At 41.1% G+C, this 17,738-nt stretch overlaps 1 protein-coding gene across 1 annotated transcript in view; it reads left to right on the forward strand.

Annotated features, from left to right (window-relative positions):
• Positions 1-2,960: 2,960 nt before the first annotated feature.
• LOC310997646 (unconventional myosin-VIIa-like) overlaps positions 2,961-17,738 on the forward strand; it is a gene marked incomplete at its 5' end in the record, with an annotated part of 32,044 nt that continues 17,266 nt past the window's right edge. The window contains 20 exons of the mRNA XM_083987423.1: positions 2,961-2,978; positions 6,130-6,243; positions 6,461-6,613; positions 7,550-7,734; positions 7,911-8,032; positions 8,174-8,316; positions 8,639-8,752; positions 8,880-9,033; positions 9,176-9,252; positions 9,406-9,525; positions 10,358-10,500; positions 10,583-10,793; positions 10,921-11,056; positions 12,556-12,662; positions 14,562-14,699; positions 14,957-15,115; positions 15,548-15,640; positions 15,729-15,823; positions 16,124-16,208; positions 16,984-17,202. Coding sequence (XP_083843549.1) covers positions 2,961-2,978; positions 6,130-6,243; positions 6,461-6,613; positions 7,550-7,734; positions 7,911-8,032; positions 8,174-8,316; positions 8,639-8,752; positions 8,880-9,033; positions 9,176-9,252; positions 9,406-9,525; positions 10,358-10,500; positions 10,583-10,793; positions 10,921-11,056; positions 12,556-12,662; positions 14,562-14,699; positions 14,957-15,115; positions 15,548-15,640; positions 15,729-15,823; positions 16,124-16,208; positions 16,984-17,202 — 2,586 coding nt within the window. The remainder of the gene's footprint in view (positions 2,979-6,129; positions 6,244-6,460; positions 6,614-7,549; positions 7,735-7,910; positions 8,033-8,173; positions 8,317-8,638; positions 8,753-8,879; positions 9,034-9,175; positions 9,253-9,405; positions 9,526-10,357; positions 10,501-10,582; positions 10,794-10,920; positions 11,057-12,555; positions 12,663-14,561; positions 14,700-14,956; positions 15,116-15,547; positions 15,641-15,728; positions 15,824-16,123; positions 16,209-16,983; positions 17,203-17,738) is intronic.

Consider the following 17,738-nt stretch of genomic DNA (forward strand, 5'->3'; position numbering starts at 1 on the left):
AGTACACACGCTTGTTAGAGCAGCATTATAGTCCTCACACACGCACACGCACACACTCACACTCACACACAGATTAGCAGCTGAGGGTTTAGTGAGATTGCTGCTGGCCCTTACATGAAAATCTCTGACCAGGTGGACGCAGGGTTTCACAAGCTGCAGTGACAGAGGCTGGTTTTTTGGAGGGGGGGGGGGGGGGGGGGGGACTCTGAGGTCTAACAAAGCATACTGTATCATTTTATTCGGAAAGATTTGACCCGTCATGTCTTTGTTGTTCTGGTCACAGTTGAAAATCTGTCCAAAACAAAGGACAGATAATTGAGTCTGAGAATAAATACTGACCTCGCATTGTAATTAAAATACTCTGACGTTATCTAGGACCTCGGAAAATGAAAATATGACAAACAATGAACCATAAAATCATCCAAATATGAGCTGTTTTAATGAAACTACTACAAAATGTCACGGTTTCTCAACCTTTTCTCATCGATTTCCATGTTTTCAGTCAATCTAGGACCAATGACGGTTGACTGCACTAAAATATAAACATATTTAGTACAAATGTACACGTCTTCTAGTTTTGGTGACCCCTGACTGATTCTTGTAGCATCACCATGATCTTTTAATGTAAATAATCTAAACTATGTGAAATATCTCAGCATCTACAAAATGGATTACCATGACAGCTGATGCAAACAATCATAGTTCCCCTCAGGATGAATTGTAATACCTACATCCCAGTAATCCCGCTGACTTCTCAGTCGAAACTTGAATTTGTTGAGTTCTTTTATTTGCAACCAAATAACTTGACATTTCCATCAGCCTCCAGCCAAACTCACAGAGCTGAGATTTCAACTACGACAAAATCTGTGTTTTCAATGCATAAATCTCTGATTGCAAATCATGTGGCTGCACATAAGGTTGAGACCCCTAACTGTGACATTTTATCGTGAACAAAGGATTAATCAGGAATCTTAAATTTGGCAATCTGTTGCTCCAGTGAAATGTTATTTTATTTCTCTAGCTGCTCTGTCATTATCGGCCTATAAAACATTGCACTCCGACAGCAAGAAATGAATTGTGAAAACTCCACCAGACATTCAGGCTTGTGGTGTGTTCTGTGTTGTGACGTGCAGATCTATAGGCCTGGTGTTTGGGACTGTTACCAGATTGGCACCCTGCGGTTCTGGATAAGAGGCTCTGTCCTGGCATAAGCTGAACATGAGAGACTAGAGTTGAGCTGCATATGGATGAACTTGGCTGGAGGTGAACTGCAGATGCTGCGTATCTGCACTGCTGCTGCTCCCCAAAAGGTTCCCTGCCCCTATATACGATCTGTCTTTAATACAGACTCTTTTTGATTACTGAAACGTTAATCTGCTTAATGGACCACTAATGGGTCATTAATACACTTAGCCGGCAGCCCGGCCCCCACCCCTCTGTCTTCATCACCCATACGGTCTGGGCTAGCAGTTTTCAAGCCAGTTATGTTGCTAATGTTTATATCAGCAGAGGAAAAAGGTTGCGTCTTAAAATCAATATATATGATTTGATCACAGCTTCGAATTGGATTGTGTTAATTAGCAGTGCTCCAGAGGTTGGTTGTCATACTATAAGCATTTTTCTGTATTTACTGCAGTAACACCTTCAACCCCCCCCCCAGTGCACATTGTTAACAACTATTAAATGTGACCATGGTACTGTACGACATTACTTGTCATTCTTCGTCTGATTGCTGCTACAGTTCACACAGATTATCTTATGAATGAGGGTAACAAAAGAAAGACGGCTCAGAGGGGGGAGAATGATTCAGCTGTCATAACTGAACCAACTATGCCTCGTACTAAAGCGTTGGGATTAGCCCCAGGAATCCAAGTAAGCCCTTGACAGCCTCCAGCAGACCCTTTAACCCCCTCACCCACGCTCTACCTCTACTGTACCTCTACCCATAACCTCCCTTCCCCCACTGGTCTCCAATGTCTCTGCTCTGGCCCTGCTGTGGGAAGTGTGCAAGAAATTTGAATGACCACGTTGTTTTGGGAGGAAATTGGCCTTTTAGCTGACAGCTAATCTGAGACTATGAGTCATTAAACTACCAACAGTAAACAAATCCCCCCAAGTCCCCTCCTTCACCACAACATGTTGAACAATAGTAAGTCTATATTTGTGACTGTGTAGCTCTTCGAAGCTTTTAAAGTTTATATAAAATGATTAACTGGCAATTTTGGCATGAAAACTCTTTATAGCAATTCATCTGTAATCAAAATATCCAGCAATTAATCTAGCATTGACAAATCAATTTATTCTAGTACAGAAGAAATCGCATTGATGAAAGAAGAAAATAGACACCTTGTGTAGTTTTTTTTTCTGAAATTGTTTTTTGATTATGAGTTCCTGATCTTGTAATCATGAGATCTTTATCTTGTAATCATGAGATCAGGATCTTGTAATTACGAGAGAAGTAGCCTCAGCTGTACACCTGGAGGATCTAGGAGGATCAGTAATAACCAGACAGTTTGTTGTGACACCACCAAGTCGACTTGGATGCATTTCAAATGAAGCATCCCGACCCGTACCGATTTAACTGCTCTGCAAGCAGAAGCAGATTAAGGACGATATCACCTTCATTATCCAACTGAGTTAGAGACAATGACATTTTACTAGACTTTACACATGATTACTAGGAAAGGTATAAATTCTTTGTTCCTTTATGAATGCAATACACTGCTGAAGTACAGAAAGCACATCTTAATCTTAATGTTTATCAATCCTTATTAATTGCTTTAACAGTCTGAACACATAGTAGGACACTTGGTGGCACACAGTCTAGACTGCGGTCAGTTCAGTACAAAACCATGTTTTCTGTTGTTTAACCTCTCGGTTGTGACATCTGTGACTTGTCTCCTTTGCAGAGGCCACACTTGGTGACTTCTGATGTCCTGGATCCAACCCAAGGCTGAACCATGGTCATTCTGCAGCAGGTAGGTTCACGTTAGGTGGAAAAGGGTCCACACCAGCTCAGTTAGCTGGTTTCATCTCGTTCTTTTGATCTGAGGTTCTGAATTGGGCCTCGTTCCCTCTTTGTGAAGTTGATTGTAATTGTACACAATAGTAAACAAAAGCAGGTTTCTGCACTGAAATGACCAAATCAGCTGTAGGAACATGGCATTGGCTAATGCTAATGCTAAAACTCTGTATTTTGGCTGAAAACGGTCTCCTGTTTACTATTTGTATGTATGTAGAATGTATCTATTGTAGCTGATTTGTTTTGGAATGAAAATCCAGTAAAAGGATCTTGAATACGATGACACAGACTCAAAACAATGCTAACAGACTGAGGCTAAAGCTGCAGATCCCAGGATGATCTCCAGTTCATGATCAATAGATGACAGGGAAATGATGAAACAGCAATTCTTCCCACTCAGGCCTGCTGTACAGTATGTACACCACGTAAGTTGATTGACAGTAATCAAACATTCACCTAGCAACATTTGGAGAATTTAACGCATCTGGTTAATGGCTGTTGAAGGAGGGCAGAAGGTTACTCAGTATTTCTTTCATTCACATTCTCCTCACTACCTTCTGTCTTGTTGTTGTCAAACTCATTATTTCCCCCGTGTAGGTGACACTGTTCATAATAGGTCTCCTTACAATCCAGATAAGCAGAAGGCAATTATAATATCAGTACAAGATAAGATACCACTTGATGAATACATGAGATTGTTGCAACAGCAAAATCATATGCTGCAGATAAAAGTAAATGTGATATAGTATATTGTTACGGGTCAGTTCACCCACAGTCATTTCTCACTATGTTTTGAACTTTCTGCACGACCTCAACGCAATCGAATTAATATAGAGTGTGAATGAAAACAAAAATGATGTTTATTGGCATTGAAAAGTACAATATAGAGTAAAAACCAAGTGAAATATAAGGTTGCCATGTTGCAGCTTGCTAAATATAGCAGCAGCCGGCTGGTCTCCTCACTCAGTCAGCCATGGTTACCTCCTATCAGGCCATCAATAGTTTCTTGTCAATAACGAGATTCTGGTGCCTCTTTCTCCCCAGAGTCCTGCAGGGCACGACTCAGACGGTCTCAGCTCAGAGACTCAGCTATGAATCTCATTCAGTGGAAGACATCTGGATGTTGTTAAACGGAAGCAAAAATAGCATCCTTAAGGTCACAGTCTAGACTGTAGGGATGAACGCTGAGCTTCGAGCTGCAGTGGTTTCTGTTATGAAGAGATTTACCAGCAGCTTCAGTCATGTTTAGTCTCTAAACAAACTGCAGACAACAGACAAAATGTGACAGTATTATATAGTATAAGTCGCAGAGTTGTTTCAAACACAAGCAAAAGACCATGTTCAAGACTTTTTATCCATGTCTCAATTTTGTTACAAGCATTTACAACTAATTAGACCAATTTGCTCCAGACTTGTTTGATGGATCATCATGAAATTTGCTGAGGCCGTTTATGTTTTCCACAGGATCAGTTGTAGTAGCAAACATAAGTGTTTTCTTTTCATTGGGCTGCATAAAAAGTTTAAACTTATTCTATAAAATATCTTTACATCTACTGACACAACGCTTATAATTTCAGTGACCTTCTGACTTCTGCTGCCATTTTATTTTATTCAGTTGTATTTCAGTAATTTTATTGCCACCAAAACTGATCATAGTTGGCTACATTGCCAAGTTTTATTAAACACATTGCTGCCATGTTTGTTTTGTTTTGTTTTGTTTTGTTAGCCTGTACACATGCGCAATGAACAAGGTGGGAGGCTGGACTGCACTGCACAGGCTGCACACAGTAACTTCTCTCAGCCACAGACATTTGAGTATTAACAACGAGTGACAGATTTTAAGGTGATCGGTAATCCGATCGCGAATGTTTAATAGAAAGAGACTGATAACGATCAGGTTAACCACAACCAGCAGTTAACTCATAGCAGTAGCTCGCTAGTGCTTGTGTTGACATGACTGTTTAAACACTGCCAACAACTTTATGAAGTGAGTCACCTCAGTGTTAAAGCTAACAAGTCAGACTGTAATAGAGCGGGAAGTTTGACATTCATAGATTTCAAACATGTGAGGTTACAAGTAAGTTATGAGAATAAAATGGTCACAAAATAAAATCACAGCGCGTCACAGCAAGTAATAAGAGTGGGTACAGTGATGATAATCACAGCCACGGAATTCATGTTTATTTTCAAGTTTTCCATTTGAAATATTCCTTGGGGGGCATTTGATCCATCTCCTGAATCTGTTTATCTGGAAGGAAATAGTCAAATTAAAGTTGAATGTGTTGGGTTGAGATTTAAATATGAAATCTAAATTTTAAACTGTTCTGCCTCACTCAAGTTTGTTCTTTTGCCAAAGGTTCATTTGATCAACCCAATAAAGCTTTGTTTGAAATTAAACTATAAACTGTGCAAATCCAGTCTAAACTGAACTTGTTGTCTTGTGTAATGTAATTCAGCCTGTTTTTTTTTTTTTTCTGACTCGACGATGCTCTACAAGCTCAACTCACAGCACAAGCTCAACTCCTACTACATCCCTCCTAAAAACAGCTACGAAACCCAGTCATTTCCACTATTTTTTTTTTTGAAATATATTTTTTATGTGCTTTCAGCGGGACATTATCTGCAACAGTGTCCACATACTGCAGGCATGGACTGCAGCTAAATGACACTTAAAAGATAAAATCAGGATTTCAGCTGCAGCCCACTAAATTAAACTGCACTCAATCTTATGTACCAGCCCAAACAACATCAAGCTTGAGGGTCAGAGGTTACATCATCCTCTGTGCAGGCTGTGGGTCTGTTTTAAGCCTTTTTCAGACTAAATCCCCTCATTCAGAGAGTTGGCAAAGGAAAGGAAAGTGGGGAAACAGCTCTTGGTGTGTGATGTAACTTTGACATTACATCAACATGCATAACAAAATAATCACAGGCACGTAAGGTGCACCGTTTTTATTTTCCCTTTATCTTTTCAATGTTTGGCAAATACCTGATGATCCTGAGTACAAATCTGTCTTTCTTTTTAATGTTATTGTATTATTATAAATTGTTTTAATGTATTATTAGTAGTATTATCCATCTGTAACCAGATCTGTAATTTTATAATCCAGGGGGACCATGTGTGGTTGGACCATAAAACTGGTCGCGAGTTTGACGTCCCTGTGGGAGCCGTGGTCAAACTGTGCGATTCTGGACAGATCCATGTTCTGGACGATGAAGGCCGAGTAAGTCAAGCAGAACAGGGACAAAATGTGTTCTCTTATTGTCTATTCACACTAGGTACAACCCTGTAGATACCACACAATACATCATTTGATGCAATGAGGTGTTGTTAAGGTTGACTCCTGTTTACTTGAAGCAGAACCTTCTAGACACACTTGATCTTCCAAACCTTCAGGTCACGGCCCCTCTGCCTTCCTCCCTCTCCCCTCCTCCTCACAGGAACACTGGATCTCCCCTCAGAATGCCACCAACATCAAGCCCATGCACCCGACCTCCATTCACGGGGTGCAGGACATGATCCGGCTGGGTGACCTCAATGAAGCCGGGATCCTCCGCAACCTGCTGATCCGCTACAATGAATGTGTTATATATGCAAGTATCTCTTTGTCATTATTTATTGTTGTTTATCATCTGCAAAAATCAGTTAAAGCTTTTTCTTCAGCGTCTATGTTAAAGTGCAGGAAGCAACCACTGACCACAGCACAAACAAGGTCTTACCCAGGTTAAGCTGTTTACTTGTGCGTTCATTACCCTGCAGCAGAGTTTACGTGTTACTATAAATAACAGGATGTCCCCACCACACACTGTGACTGAGATCACTCTTTTGTGACGAGAAACTGAAAATCTGTGGGTTTTCATCTGTTTTTCAGTAATTAAATGTTATTTGTTTTTGGAAACTTGTGATTTCATAGTTTTCACAGTTCACTATGGATTTATGAGTTAGATAATAATGAGTAGTTGCAATCCTGCTCATGATTAATTCTTGCTGTCTAATAATAAAAGGGGGAGTATTGTATTATGACCTGATGAGGAATTTCTGCTACATTGAATGGGAGGATCGATGAATTTTATTTGTAGCAAATATTCTTTCTGTTTGTTACAGATTAAACGACTAATTTCATTACTAATCAGTAGCCTAGTAGCATATTTTTGCTTACAGTATTTGTATAACATATTTTTTAGAGTGTTTTATTTTATAACAGGAGCATTACAAGTTGATTTGGTTGATCCAGGGTGAGCATGCCATTGAGTCACTTGGCGCAATAAAGGTTCTAATGGGTGAAATTAGAAATATACAGTGTAAAACTGATTTATAAAATTAAACAATAAGGTTTACTTTAAACTAGAAATACACAAATGCTGCACGAGAATACAGTAACAACTATATACAGTAACAACTGTCTTATTATGAGATTTGGAAAATCTGAGACGTGAGATATTGTGTCTCTAAAATAAAAGGCAGTAAATTCCTGCATTTGTCTCCTCACAGTTTGAAACATCTGCTGCTCTGTTCTTGGGCTCTTTCAGACTTACACAGGTTCGATCCTGGTGGCAGTCAACCCCTACCAGCTGCTGCCCATCTACACTCCAGACCAGATCCGCCTCTACACCAACAAGAAGATCGGTGAGATGCCGCCGCACATATTCGCCATCGCAGACAACTGTTACTTCAACATGCAGCGGAACAACAAGGACCAGTGCTGCATCATCAGGTAAGTATCTGTGCGTGTGTTTGTGTGTGGATGTACAGTTTACTATTACACATGAGAATCCCACACCAAAATTAAACTTACTGCTAAATCTTTTTCTGTTGGTCAAAACCAGAGAGACAGAAGTAAGACAGTGTGTTTGTGTTGTGTGGTGTTTAACGGTTCTGTCTGTGTGACAGTGGGGAGTCTGGAGCTGGAAAGACGGAGAGCACCAAGCTGATCCTGCAGTTCCTGGCAGCCATCAGCGGCCAACACTCCTGGATCGAGCAGCAGGTGCTGGAGGCCACGCCAATCCTCGAAGGTCAGACAGCTGTTGTCCAGCGTTAAGATGATGTCAAAACTAATCCGTGTGTGTCACATCCCCATACGAACATTATATCACTTCATAGTTACACTCTTGTGTTGAAAAGCTGTATGTGTGTGGTTTTGCAAATCCATTCAGCCTTCGGCAACGCCAAGACGATCCGTAATGACAACTCCAGTCGCTTTGGGAAATACATCGACATCCACTTCAACAAGAGAGGAGCAATCGAAGGAGCCAAGATCGAGCAGTACCTGCTGGAAAAGTCTCGAGTGTGTCGACAGGTGAGATACTGGCTCATAGTTTACTCCACTTCCTTTTTTGTCTGCAACAATCATAACACATTATATGTTATAACTGTGTTTTATGGTGATATGTTATCTGTTCATGCACCAGCCCGATAAATGCATTCATATACTCTTCCATCTATTTACAACTACATTATTGAGTATTATAATGAATTTATTAAAAACTTAGATTTTTCTAAGTGTTGCCAAATAATTAAGTGTTGTTTATACACACAATGATATAGCATAATGTGAGTCCTTCTTCCATTTACTAATATTAACATGCTGGTGTTTGATGTTCTTGTCTTTTGTCCTGCAGGCTCCAGATGAGAGAAACTATCATGTTTTCTACTGCATATTGAAGGGGATGCCTCCAGAGATGAAAGCCAAGCTGGGTCTGGGCCTGGCCACGGACTATGCCTACCTCACCATGGTGAGTCTATGAGGCTGACGACAGACCAGTGCTTATGTACTCAGACCATCATGTTTACAGTTTACCAGCTGACGAAGGTCCTGTAGCTCGGCTGATGAAAATAATAACCTCAGGTTTAACCCTCCAGGGTAACTGCACATCGTGTTACGGTCGGGACGACCTGAACGATTACTCTAGCATCCAATCAGCCATGAAGGTCCTGATGTTCACCGAGACGGAGAACTGGGAAATTTCCAAGCTGCTGGCTGCCATCCTGCACATGGGGAACCTGCGATTCGAGGGTACGTCGCTCAGCACAGACGTTTAGGTTTTAGTGTGTTGTCTGATATCACAGTACAGGTCATAGTTGGTACTGGACTGTGTAATATTGTGAGGTGTGAACAGTGTTTCACTGAAGAAAATAATGATCATTCTCATCCACAGCTCGTACGTACGACAACCTGGACGCCTGTGTGGTCGTCAGGTCTCCTGACCTGGTCACTGCTGCTGCACTCATGGAGGTGTGTGTGTGTGTGTGTGGATGTGTGGGTCTGAGACTAAGTTAGTGTGTATCCCAGCTGTACTGATGACTGATAGAAGATGCAGGAGTTGTCTGATGAAGCTGCTTTACATTGTCAGTACATTTCTCTGAAGCTGCTTATTGTTTCCTGCAGGTGGAGCCTAAGGATGTGATGGGCTGTTTGACCACGAGAACCCTGATCACTCGTGGGGAGAGTGTGGCCACACCTCTCAGTGTGGAGCAAGGCCTGGATGTGCGGGACGCCTTTGTCAAGGTGCTGAACTTTCCTTTAAATTAATTACCATAAGGTAATCAACAGGGTTTTAAAGCAAAACACATTTTATTAAGACTCGGATACGGAGCTCATCTGCTTCATCAGCTCTGTGTATGATTTCAATTCTTATTTGGCGATCAGAAAAGTTTGAGATGAATTGTTTGTTTAAATCTGTGGTTCACAAACTGGGGTCTGCAAATCATTTTTATTTTTTCAGATTTTCCTTGTGAATTACATGATCATCAGAACCATTGAACTACAGTATTAGTAACTTACAGTACATTTATCATAAAAGATGAGGAGATTAGTAAGAGCAGTGGTTTGCAGAAATGCTCTAGGTCTCCATGAAGATGTCTGATGTTTGTCAAAGTGAGGTGGTAAACAATACATTGTTGAAAATACTTGGTTATTAGATTCCTACAGTATGTCTTGTACAGTCTGTATTTGAGTAATTTACTGTATGTGAAGAAAATATACAAGCCAAGGACAGATACTTGGTAAAAAAAATATGAATCAATGGACACAGATTGTAGAGGAAATCTACATCATGGAAAAAATTATGCACCGCATAAGACTACACGAAGCTCAGTTTGAAGAGAAATGGATGAGATAGACAATATTTAAGACCAAACAACAACAAAGCACAAGACTTGATTGAGTAAAAGAAAATGGGAATATGGACAGATTGTTTATATTTGTTTTTGTATTTACCGGTATAAACTTTGGTTTTACATCTGTATAAAGGAAAAATCCTCAATAAAAACTAAAGTGACAAAAAAAAGCAAAAGATGAAAAGTTTGTATTTGTTTTGACTTGATGTTTCGTCTTCCAGGGGATCTACGGCAGGCTGTTTGTCTGGATCGTGGATAAGATTAATGCTGCTATATTCAGGCCACCGTCCTGTGAGAGCAACATCATACGCAGGTCGATTGGGCTGCTGGACATCTTTGGCTTCGAGAACTTCATCGTCAACAGGTCGTTCATCCTCTGTGGTTTGAGTTGGATCTGTTTTTTCTTATTCGTATTTTTCTGACCTTTTCTGATGTTTCCATTGCAGCTTTGAGCAGCTGTGCATCAATTTTGCCAACGAAAACCTGCAGCAGTTCTTTGTTCGTCACGTCTTCAAACTGGAGCAGGAGGAGTACAACTTGGAGGACATCAGCTGGCAGCACATCGAGTTCACCGACAACCAGGACGCGCTGGACATGATCGCTAACAAACCCATGAACATCATCTCCCTCATCGATGAGGAGAGCAAGTTCCCTAAGGTATCACATACAAGAAAGGATCTCATGAAACGGGAGCATGGTTCAGGATCAGAGAGACGTTGACAGGTTTAATTAAACCTTGAAGCTTTGCTGTATAATTGATTCCTGCTTCTTTGTCCTTCATCAGGGAACTGACTCGACGATGCTCTACAAGCTCAACTCACAGCACAAGCTCAACTCCTACTACATCCCTCCTAAAAACAGCTACGAAACCCAGTTTGGTATCCAACACTTCGCTGGTGTGGTGCATTATGAGACCAGAGGTTAGTTCAGTTTCACCTGCAGTTTCATACAGTTTCTCTGCCTTGTCAGCAATCTGTCAGATCCCGGTGTGAGCCCTTGGTTGCTGTCTACCCTGCTTCCCCCAGCACTAAACTCACAGCAGAGTAGCTAAAGTGACTGTGAGCTACCACCGGCCGGCGGCCGCACCCGTTCACGGCAGCTTTCCTCTTAGTGATCTTGGCTTTTGGTGAATCGCTAGGTTAAATTTAAGAGCTTGGAATTGCTTGCTCTAAGGGTCTGTTTTATTATCATTAAAGTGGATACAATAATTGAGATAACCTGTTAGAACCTCTATGATGTTAGGCAAGCAGAACTTAACTTTTTACTCTACTCTCATGAAGAAACGATAAAATAACTGTGAAATAGTCATCAATTCTTTTTAGAATGCTATAGCTTTATTGCAGGCTATTTGGCAAGGATATAATCAGCAGTGCAAATAATCATAAGTACTCAGAATTTGTAATCCAACGGGGTCCTTAAGGTGCGATGGGCCGAGGAAGGTCTTTCGTCGCTCGGTCTCTCGTAGCTCCGGTGTTTCGGAATTCTCCTTCTTTCGGTGTTGTCCTCTTTAGGCTTGATTCTCAGATGCACCCTCACAGGTTTTCCCCTGCGAACTCTGCGGGAAGTCCCGAACTCTCCCTTTTTGTACAGCACTTCGCTCGTTTCCACTCCCAGTTTCAAAGATTACCAATCATTCACTCTTATATATTTTCATAACCTTATTTGTCACATCACACCATTCTACACCCAGTCTAAGGTTACCAATCATCTCTCTGATACAGTTTTAACCTTATTTGTCTATCGTCTCCTATGGTTGGGTAAGACAGGTACTTTTCCATTAGCTCAGAAACCCCCCTCCTTAGGTGGCGATACTTGACCCGGTCAGCTTCCCTATTTCCTCAGGGCACGAACTTTCTAAAGTGCACTAACCATTTCATAATTCACATTTAATTTCACAATTCATTTTACATTAATCTATTCTTGTCATTACACTACATTCTGTTTCATTACACACTTAAAATCATATTTCTACCTTTAGGCGTTTTTGAGTCCACTGCATGCTCTAGGCGGTTCGAGTGTTCAGTCTCTGCGGGGGCAAAGCCCTGGGGTCTCAACTCTTTCTCTGATCCTACTTGACAAATCTTAAACTAAACGAAATGTATAAAGATTTAATTGAGTGTCAAATGGATGATATTTGAGACGAGTGTGTGCTACTCAGACTACTCACTTTACCTGGAGATTATGATATTGAGGGAGATGAGCTCATTGAGCTCCAGCCGCATTTTTCCACCACTTTATGTAGCTAAAGTTGAACAGAAATCTACAAATATTGATGAAACATACAACACATAACAGCCTAATAAATCATGATCAAGCACTGGCAAAACAAGTCTCATATTTTCTCATAGTCTGAAGCCCTGTGAACTTCTGCTGTGAAGCCGCTCACAGTTTCTCTCCCTCCGTACCTTCCTCCCCTCAGGGTTCCTGGAGAAAAACCGGGACAGCCTCCACACGGACATCATCCAGCTCGTCCACTCGTCCAAGAACAAGTTCATCAAGCAGATCTTCCAGGCTGACGTGGCCATGGTGAGAGCCAGAGGAAGCTGTTCACACCTCTCAAACATGAACTTGATCTGTAACGGTGAACTAATATTTTTCACCTCCTTTTTGTTGCTGTTCTCAGGTCATAATGCCATTGGTGACTTTTGCCTCCCTTTAGCTTCTCTCCTCACAGTGCTGGCTTTTACTAATGGCAGACCCCTCCTCCTCTCATTCTGCTGTCTCTTCTCTCTCCTCCATCTTTTCCTCTGACATCAGTTTCTGTGCGGCTATCAGCAGCCCAGCACCCCTGCTCCCAAGGTAACCAACGGCCTTTAGCAACACGTGCTCAGTCAAACCCCGTGTGTGTGTGTGTGTGATTGAATAGAATAAGAATCCAAACATTGATGCTGTGGTGCACCCCCTCTCCTTTAAGCTCTCCTCTTTACTCCACAGGTTGTAGCAGAGACCAAAGGAAGCATTGTGTTGATTTGATTGAAGTTATAGTGACGATTTAATGAGCAAACTCTCTGACACACACTTCTCCTTAGTCCTTACCTTTATGTGAGGAGAAACATTGGAGTTTCAAGAAACTCCTCTCGTCTTGAAACAGGAAGTTCTGTCATTTTTTACTAGTCTTTACTGAAACAAGGAAGATGTGTCAGAGATTTTGTCTTGTGTTTCTGTTACTTTTGTCTGTTGTGTGTAGTGGTAGTCATGTGTTTATCTGGACCAGGTAACGAGTGACAAAGCTTTTGTCATTGTTATTGGATCTATCTATGACAGACAAAAACCATCAGTCTCATTGTAAAGGTGCTTGCTGAGGCAACACCAGTTTGAAGCCCCTGCCTCATATTATAGTATGTTGTGTTTTTAGTTTTCAGATCTAATTGTGTTGTGTTTTTTATATATTGTGTTTTATTGTGCATTAAGTGCATCGTTGCTTTTGTGTTGTTCTTTATTTATCAGACTGTAATTTCAAAAACCTGTTCACACTGAAACATGTCAAATATTTACATGAGGGCAATCATAAGGTTAATTCATAGAATATCTGTAAATGTATACATATAAGCTGCTGTGAGGCTATTATATAAAAATGATAGTTGACAATTTATTAGCCATCGAAAACCAGCAGCGATAGCACATCCTGGAGATTTGTTGTCGAATGAACAAGAGAGATAATAACAAAGAGCAATATGGAACAAGCTCATTGTCACATTGCACATTAAATACTGCTTTGGCAAAATAAATCTGGAGATTCTTCAACGTGGAATAAAAAGTAATTTTTTCATTGATGAATCACTTGATTCAATCAGAATCTAGTTCAAAGCAGATATCAGTGGAATGTTTTTGTTAATATAAGTCCTAAATAGTCCTATTTTCCGTCAGCAATCACTTACATGAAGTATTTCAGCCTAAACACGAGTCTCTCCGTCACTCTGCTCTGCTGTAACCCGAGGAGAAAATTTTCCTTGTGGGATACAAGTGTTATCCAATGAGGAGAGAGAACGGCATGAAGGGCTGTGTGTGCAGCCAAGGGATGCGCGTGAATGTGGTGACGTAGCACGAGGACCAATTGATGCCTGACAAGGGCGGGGGCTGCTAACTCATGGTGCGTTCAAAGAAACTCGTACTTTGTGTTTTTCCTTCCTGTGAAGTCATACCAGTTCGATCTGGTACGAGTTCACGGGTCGGAAGTTACGAGTGGCCGTTATAGGGAACTTTCACAGACTTCAAGCTTCTCAAATAAGACATTTGAATATGTATCCTCTGATATTTACAGACCAAACCATTGATGAAGTCACTGAGAAGCATCAACAGACACAATCACAGAATATTAATAGTAAAAGATACAGCTGTATGTCAACTAATGAAGTCAGATTTTCAGTGGTGTCATAAATTTATTACACCTGAAATATTCATGTGTGTGTTTGTGTTTGTTCGCAGGGTGTAGAGACGAGGAAGCGCTCTCCCACTCTGAGCAGTCAGTTCAAACGTTCCCTAGAGATGCTGATGAGGACTCTCAGTGTGTGTCAGCCGTTCTTCGTTCGCTGTGTAAAACCCAATGAGTTCAAAAAGGCCATGGTGAGTGAAAGTTGTCTGAATGTTTTTATACACCTCTAATGACGTGTGTTTCTGTTTACAGGATGTCTTTTCTAAACTAATAATTCCTTTCTCCAAACTCACTTACTTTTTAATTTAAATTCCATTCACATGAATCTGCTTTTTACATTAAAGTCTAGTCAGATTTCCTGCTCCTCTCATTCAGGCTGTGCTGTTGGGTTTTCTTTGACCTCTAGTTTTAATGCCACATGTGTATTTTCCGTCTGTTTTCCACTCAGTTATTTGACAGAGAGCTGTGTATTCGTCAGCTGCGTTATTCCGGCATGATGGAGACCATCCGGATCAGACGGGCCGGTTATCCCATCAGATACACTTTTGCTGAGTTTGTGGATCGTTACAGAGTCCTCATGCCGGGCATCAAACCTGCTCACAAACAGGTCAACACCACAACCACTGACACCTGCCACACATGATGATAATAGATCTGTATAGATGTTTTAAAAGTGCAGTTTACACGTATTTTTTACCAACAAATCAAAGCTGTGATAGTCAGGTGAATTAAGTTAGACTACAGTAGATTAAAGCAGGTCTATAAAATGAATTTTAGAAGTGATTCAAAAGACGTTATCATATACTCCGTCTCCTCCTTTGGTCCTGGTTAGACCTGTTTACATGAGCTGTCAGTATCATCATTAAATGTCAGAATTTTGTACTTTTCTGCTACCACCTGAAAACAAATAAGGCAAAGGAGAATTGTATTTGTGGTATTAAAATCAGTTAATCACTTCAATAGTACTAAAAATCTCCCAGGATCTGATCTGATCTGGGTGTGGGAGTGGTGACTTACACATAGCTCTGTCTCCATCCAGGAGGACCTGCGAGGGACCAGCCAGCATATAGTCCTGGCCCGGCTGGGCAAACACGACGACTGGCAGATCGGGAAGACCAAGATTTTCCTGAAGGTTGTACATCGAACATCCTGACGTTGATGAAAGTAGATCAGTGGAGTTACACTTTCATTTTACTGGCTGCTGTGTGTTTTTTGATCAGGACCACCATGACATGCAGCTGGAAATCGAGAGAGACAAGGCCATCACTGACAAGGTCATCCTCATCCAGAAGGCTGTGCGTGGACTCAGAGAGAGGTCAGAAACTTTCTAGGACAGAAGCTGGACATACAGACAGAGACTGTGAAGTCTTGAAGGGTCTCATTATATTTATTTTGTACAAACAAAATAAGAAACACAATCTTACTGGACTTTGGGCTCCAAAAGAACCTTTGTTTCATTGTTTTTTTTTTAGTGTAACTGCCTAGAATAAATATCTATATGTTATGTATTTAATGAATGAACCTTTCCCAACTCTAAAGGGAGAGCTCAGGTGTGGGGTTTCTTTTCATTCTGGTTGAAATCGAATCACTTTTCTCGTCTCATCACTCTTTTCAGGACCTACTTCCTCAAAATGAAGAGGGCTGTGATCTTTATCCAAAAGGTCTGGAGGGGATATCGCTGCAGAAAGAATTACCAAATTGTGAGTCCTTTACACAGGTGGATAGTAAAACACTCTTCAAGAGGTGTTTACATCCATGTTTACCATGTCTTCTCTTTCTCTGCCTTTGCTGCATATCTTAAAGGGAATAGTTCAACTTTTGGCCCACTGCCATAATCCTATAGTTTAGGATAGGCCTTGTTACCTTTACAGTAATTGGTTGGTGCAGAGCTATTTTTAGAACGGTGGAGCAGAGCCGCGAGCTGCTCAGAGCTAGGCTACGGAGGCTCATGGGATTTCTTGGTTTCCCTCATCAAACTCTACAAATACACAATCCAACAACTCCAAAACACTCTTGTGGACAAGTTGTGACCTGAAACCAAGAAATCCCATTAGCCTCTGTAGCGTAGCTCTTTTAGCAGCTCGCGGCTCTGCTCCGCCGTTCTAAAAATATCTTGCACCGACAATTAAAGGTAACGAACCTACTCCTCAATCTACAGGGATTATGGCAATAAAGCCAATTTGCCAAAATGTTGAACTATCCCTTTAACATGTTACCACCAAATACAGATTAGTGAAATATTGTGACACAGTTTATCAGGAAAAACAGGGACCCACTCGTGGAGACACAGGCCCACTGGATTTCGTGAGGTCTGAACTCAGGAAACTTTAACAGCTGTTAATTGTCAGATGCATTATAATATTTCTCTTTATATCTAAAAGCCTTTGATGTCCTAAATCTCAATATTTGTTTGCTATTACTGTAGCTGCGCTGATCATGAACACTCCACCTCTAACACTCCTTCCTCTCCTCCAGATGCAGTCCGGCTTCGTGCGCCTCCAGGCCGTCTACAAGTCGAGGAAGCACTACAGAAGCTACCGTCTCACTCGCCTTCGTGTGACTCTCATCCAAGCCCGTTGCCGTGGTTTCCTCATCCGGCAGGCATTTTGGCGGCGTCTACGTGCTGTGTTGACCCTCCAGGCCTACACCAGGGGCATGATAGCCAGACGCCTCTGCCAGAGGCTCAGGGCAGAGGTAAAGAGTTATTACTATGTTTACTACTCCTACTCAGATCGTGATGCTGATGTGCCACACAGAGAGGGGCACTGGGTCTGAGGACACTCATCACACCTTTTATTACTCATGAGCATGAGGCCTTTTTACTTTTTATGAACACCAGCAACGTGTCAGATATTTTATCACCAGCATTTAGCAAGAAATTATTCCTTTAAATGTTAAGCTTAGCTTAGCTTAGCATCGGATTTGAAAACAAAGGGAACAGTGAGTTAGTTTGTGATTTTTGTTTCCTCCTGACTAGACGTGCCATCACTAAATAAAAACACATTTCTGAGAGGAACACAGGAGACAATTGTGGCCTACATGACATACTGTTCATATAAACATAGTATAAGTATATACATATACATGTGTATGTCTAACCTGTTACAGTCTTTTTTATTATTATTATTTTATTTTATTTTCACATTCCCCAAAATAATTCCTCCAAACAAGGGTGCTACTGTTCTTCAGCCTTCTGAGTACCGTTACCTGGTCTCCATTGAAAGTTAAAG

The sequence above is a fragment of the Trachurus trachurus genome, assembly GCF_905171665.1.
Source record: "Trachurus trachurus genome assembly, chromosome: 14".
In the NCBI taxonomy this organism is placed as follows: domain Eukaryota; kingdom Metazoa; phylum Chordata; class Actinopteri; order Carangiformes; family Carangidae; genus Trachurus; species Trachurus trachurus.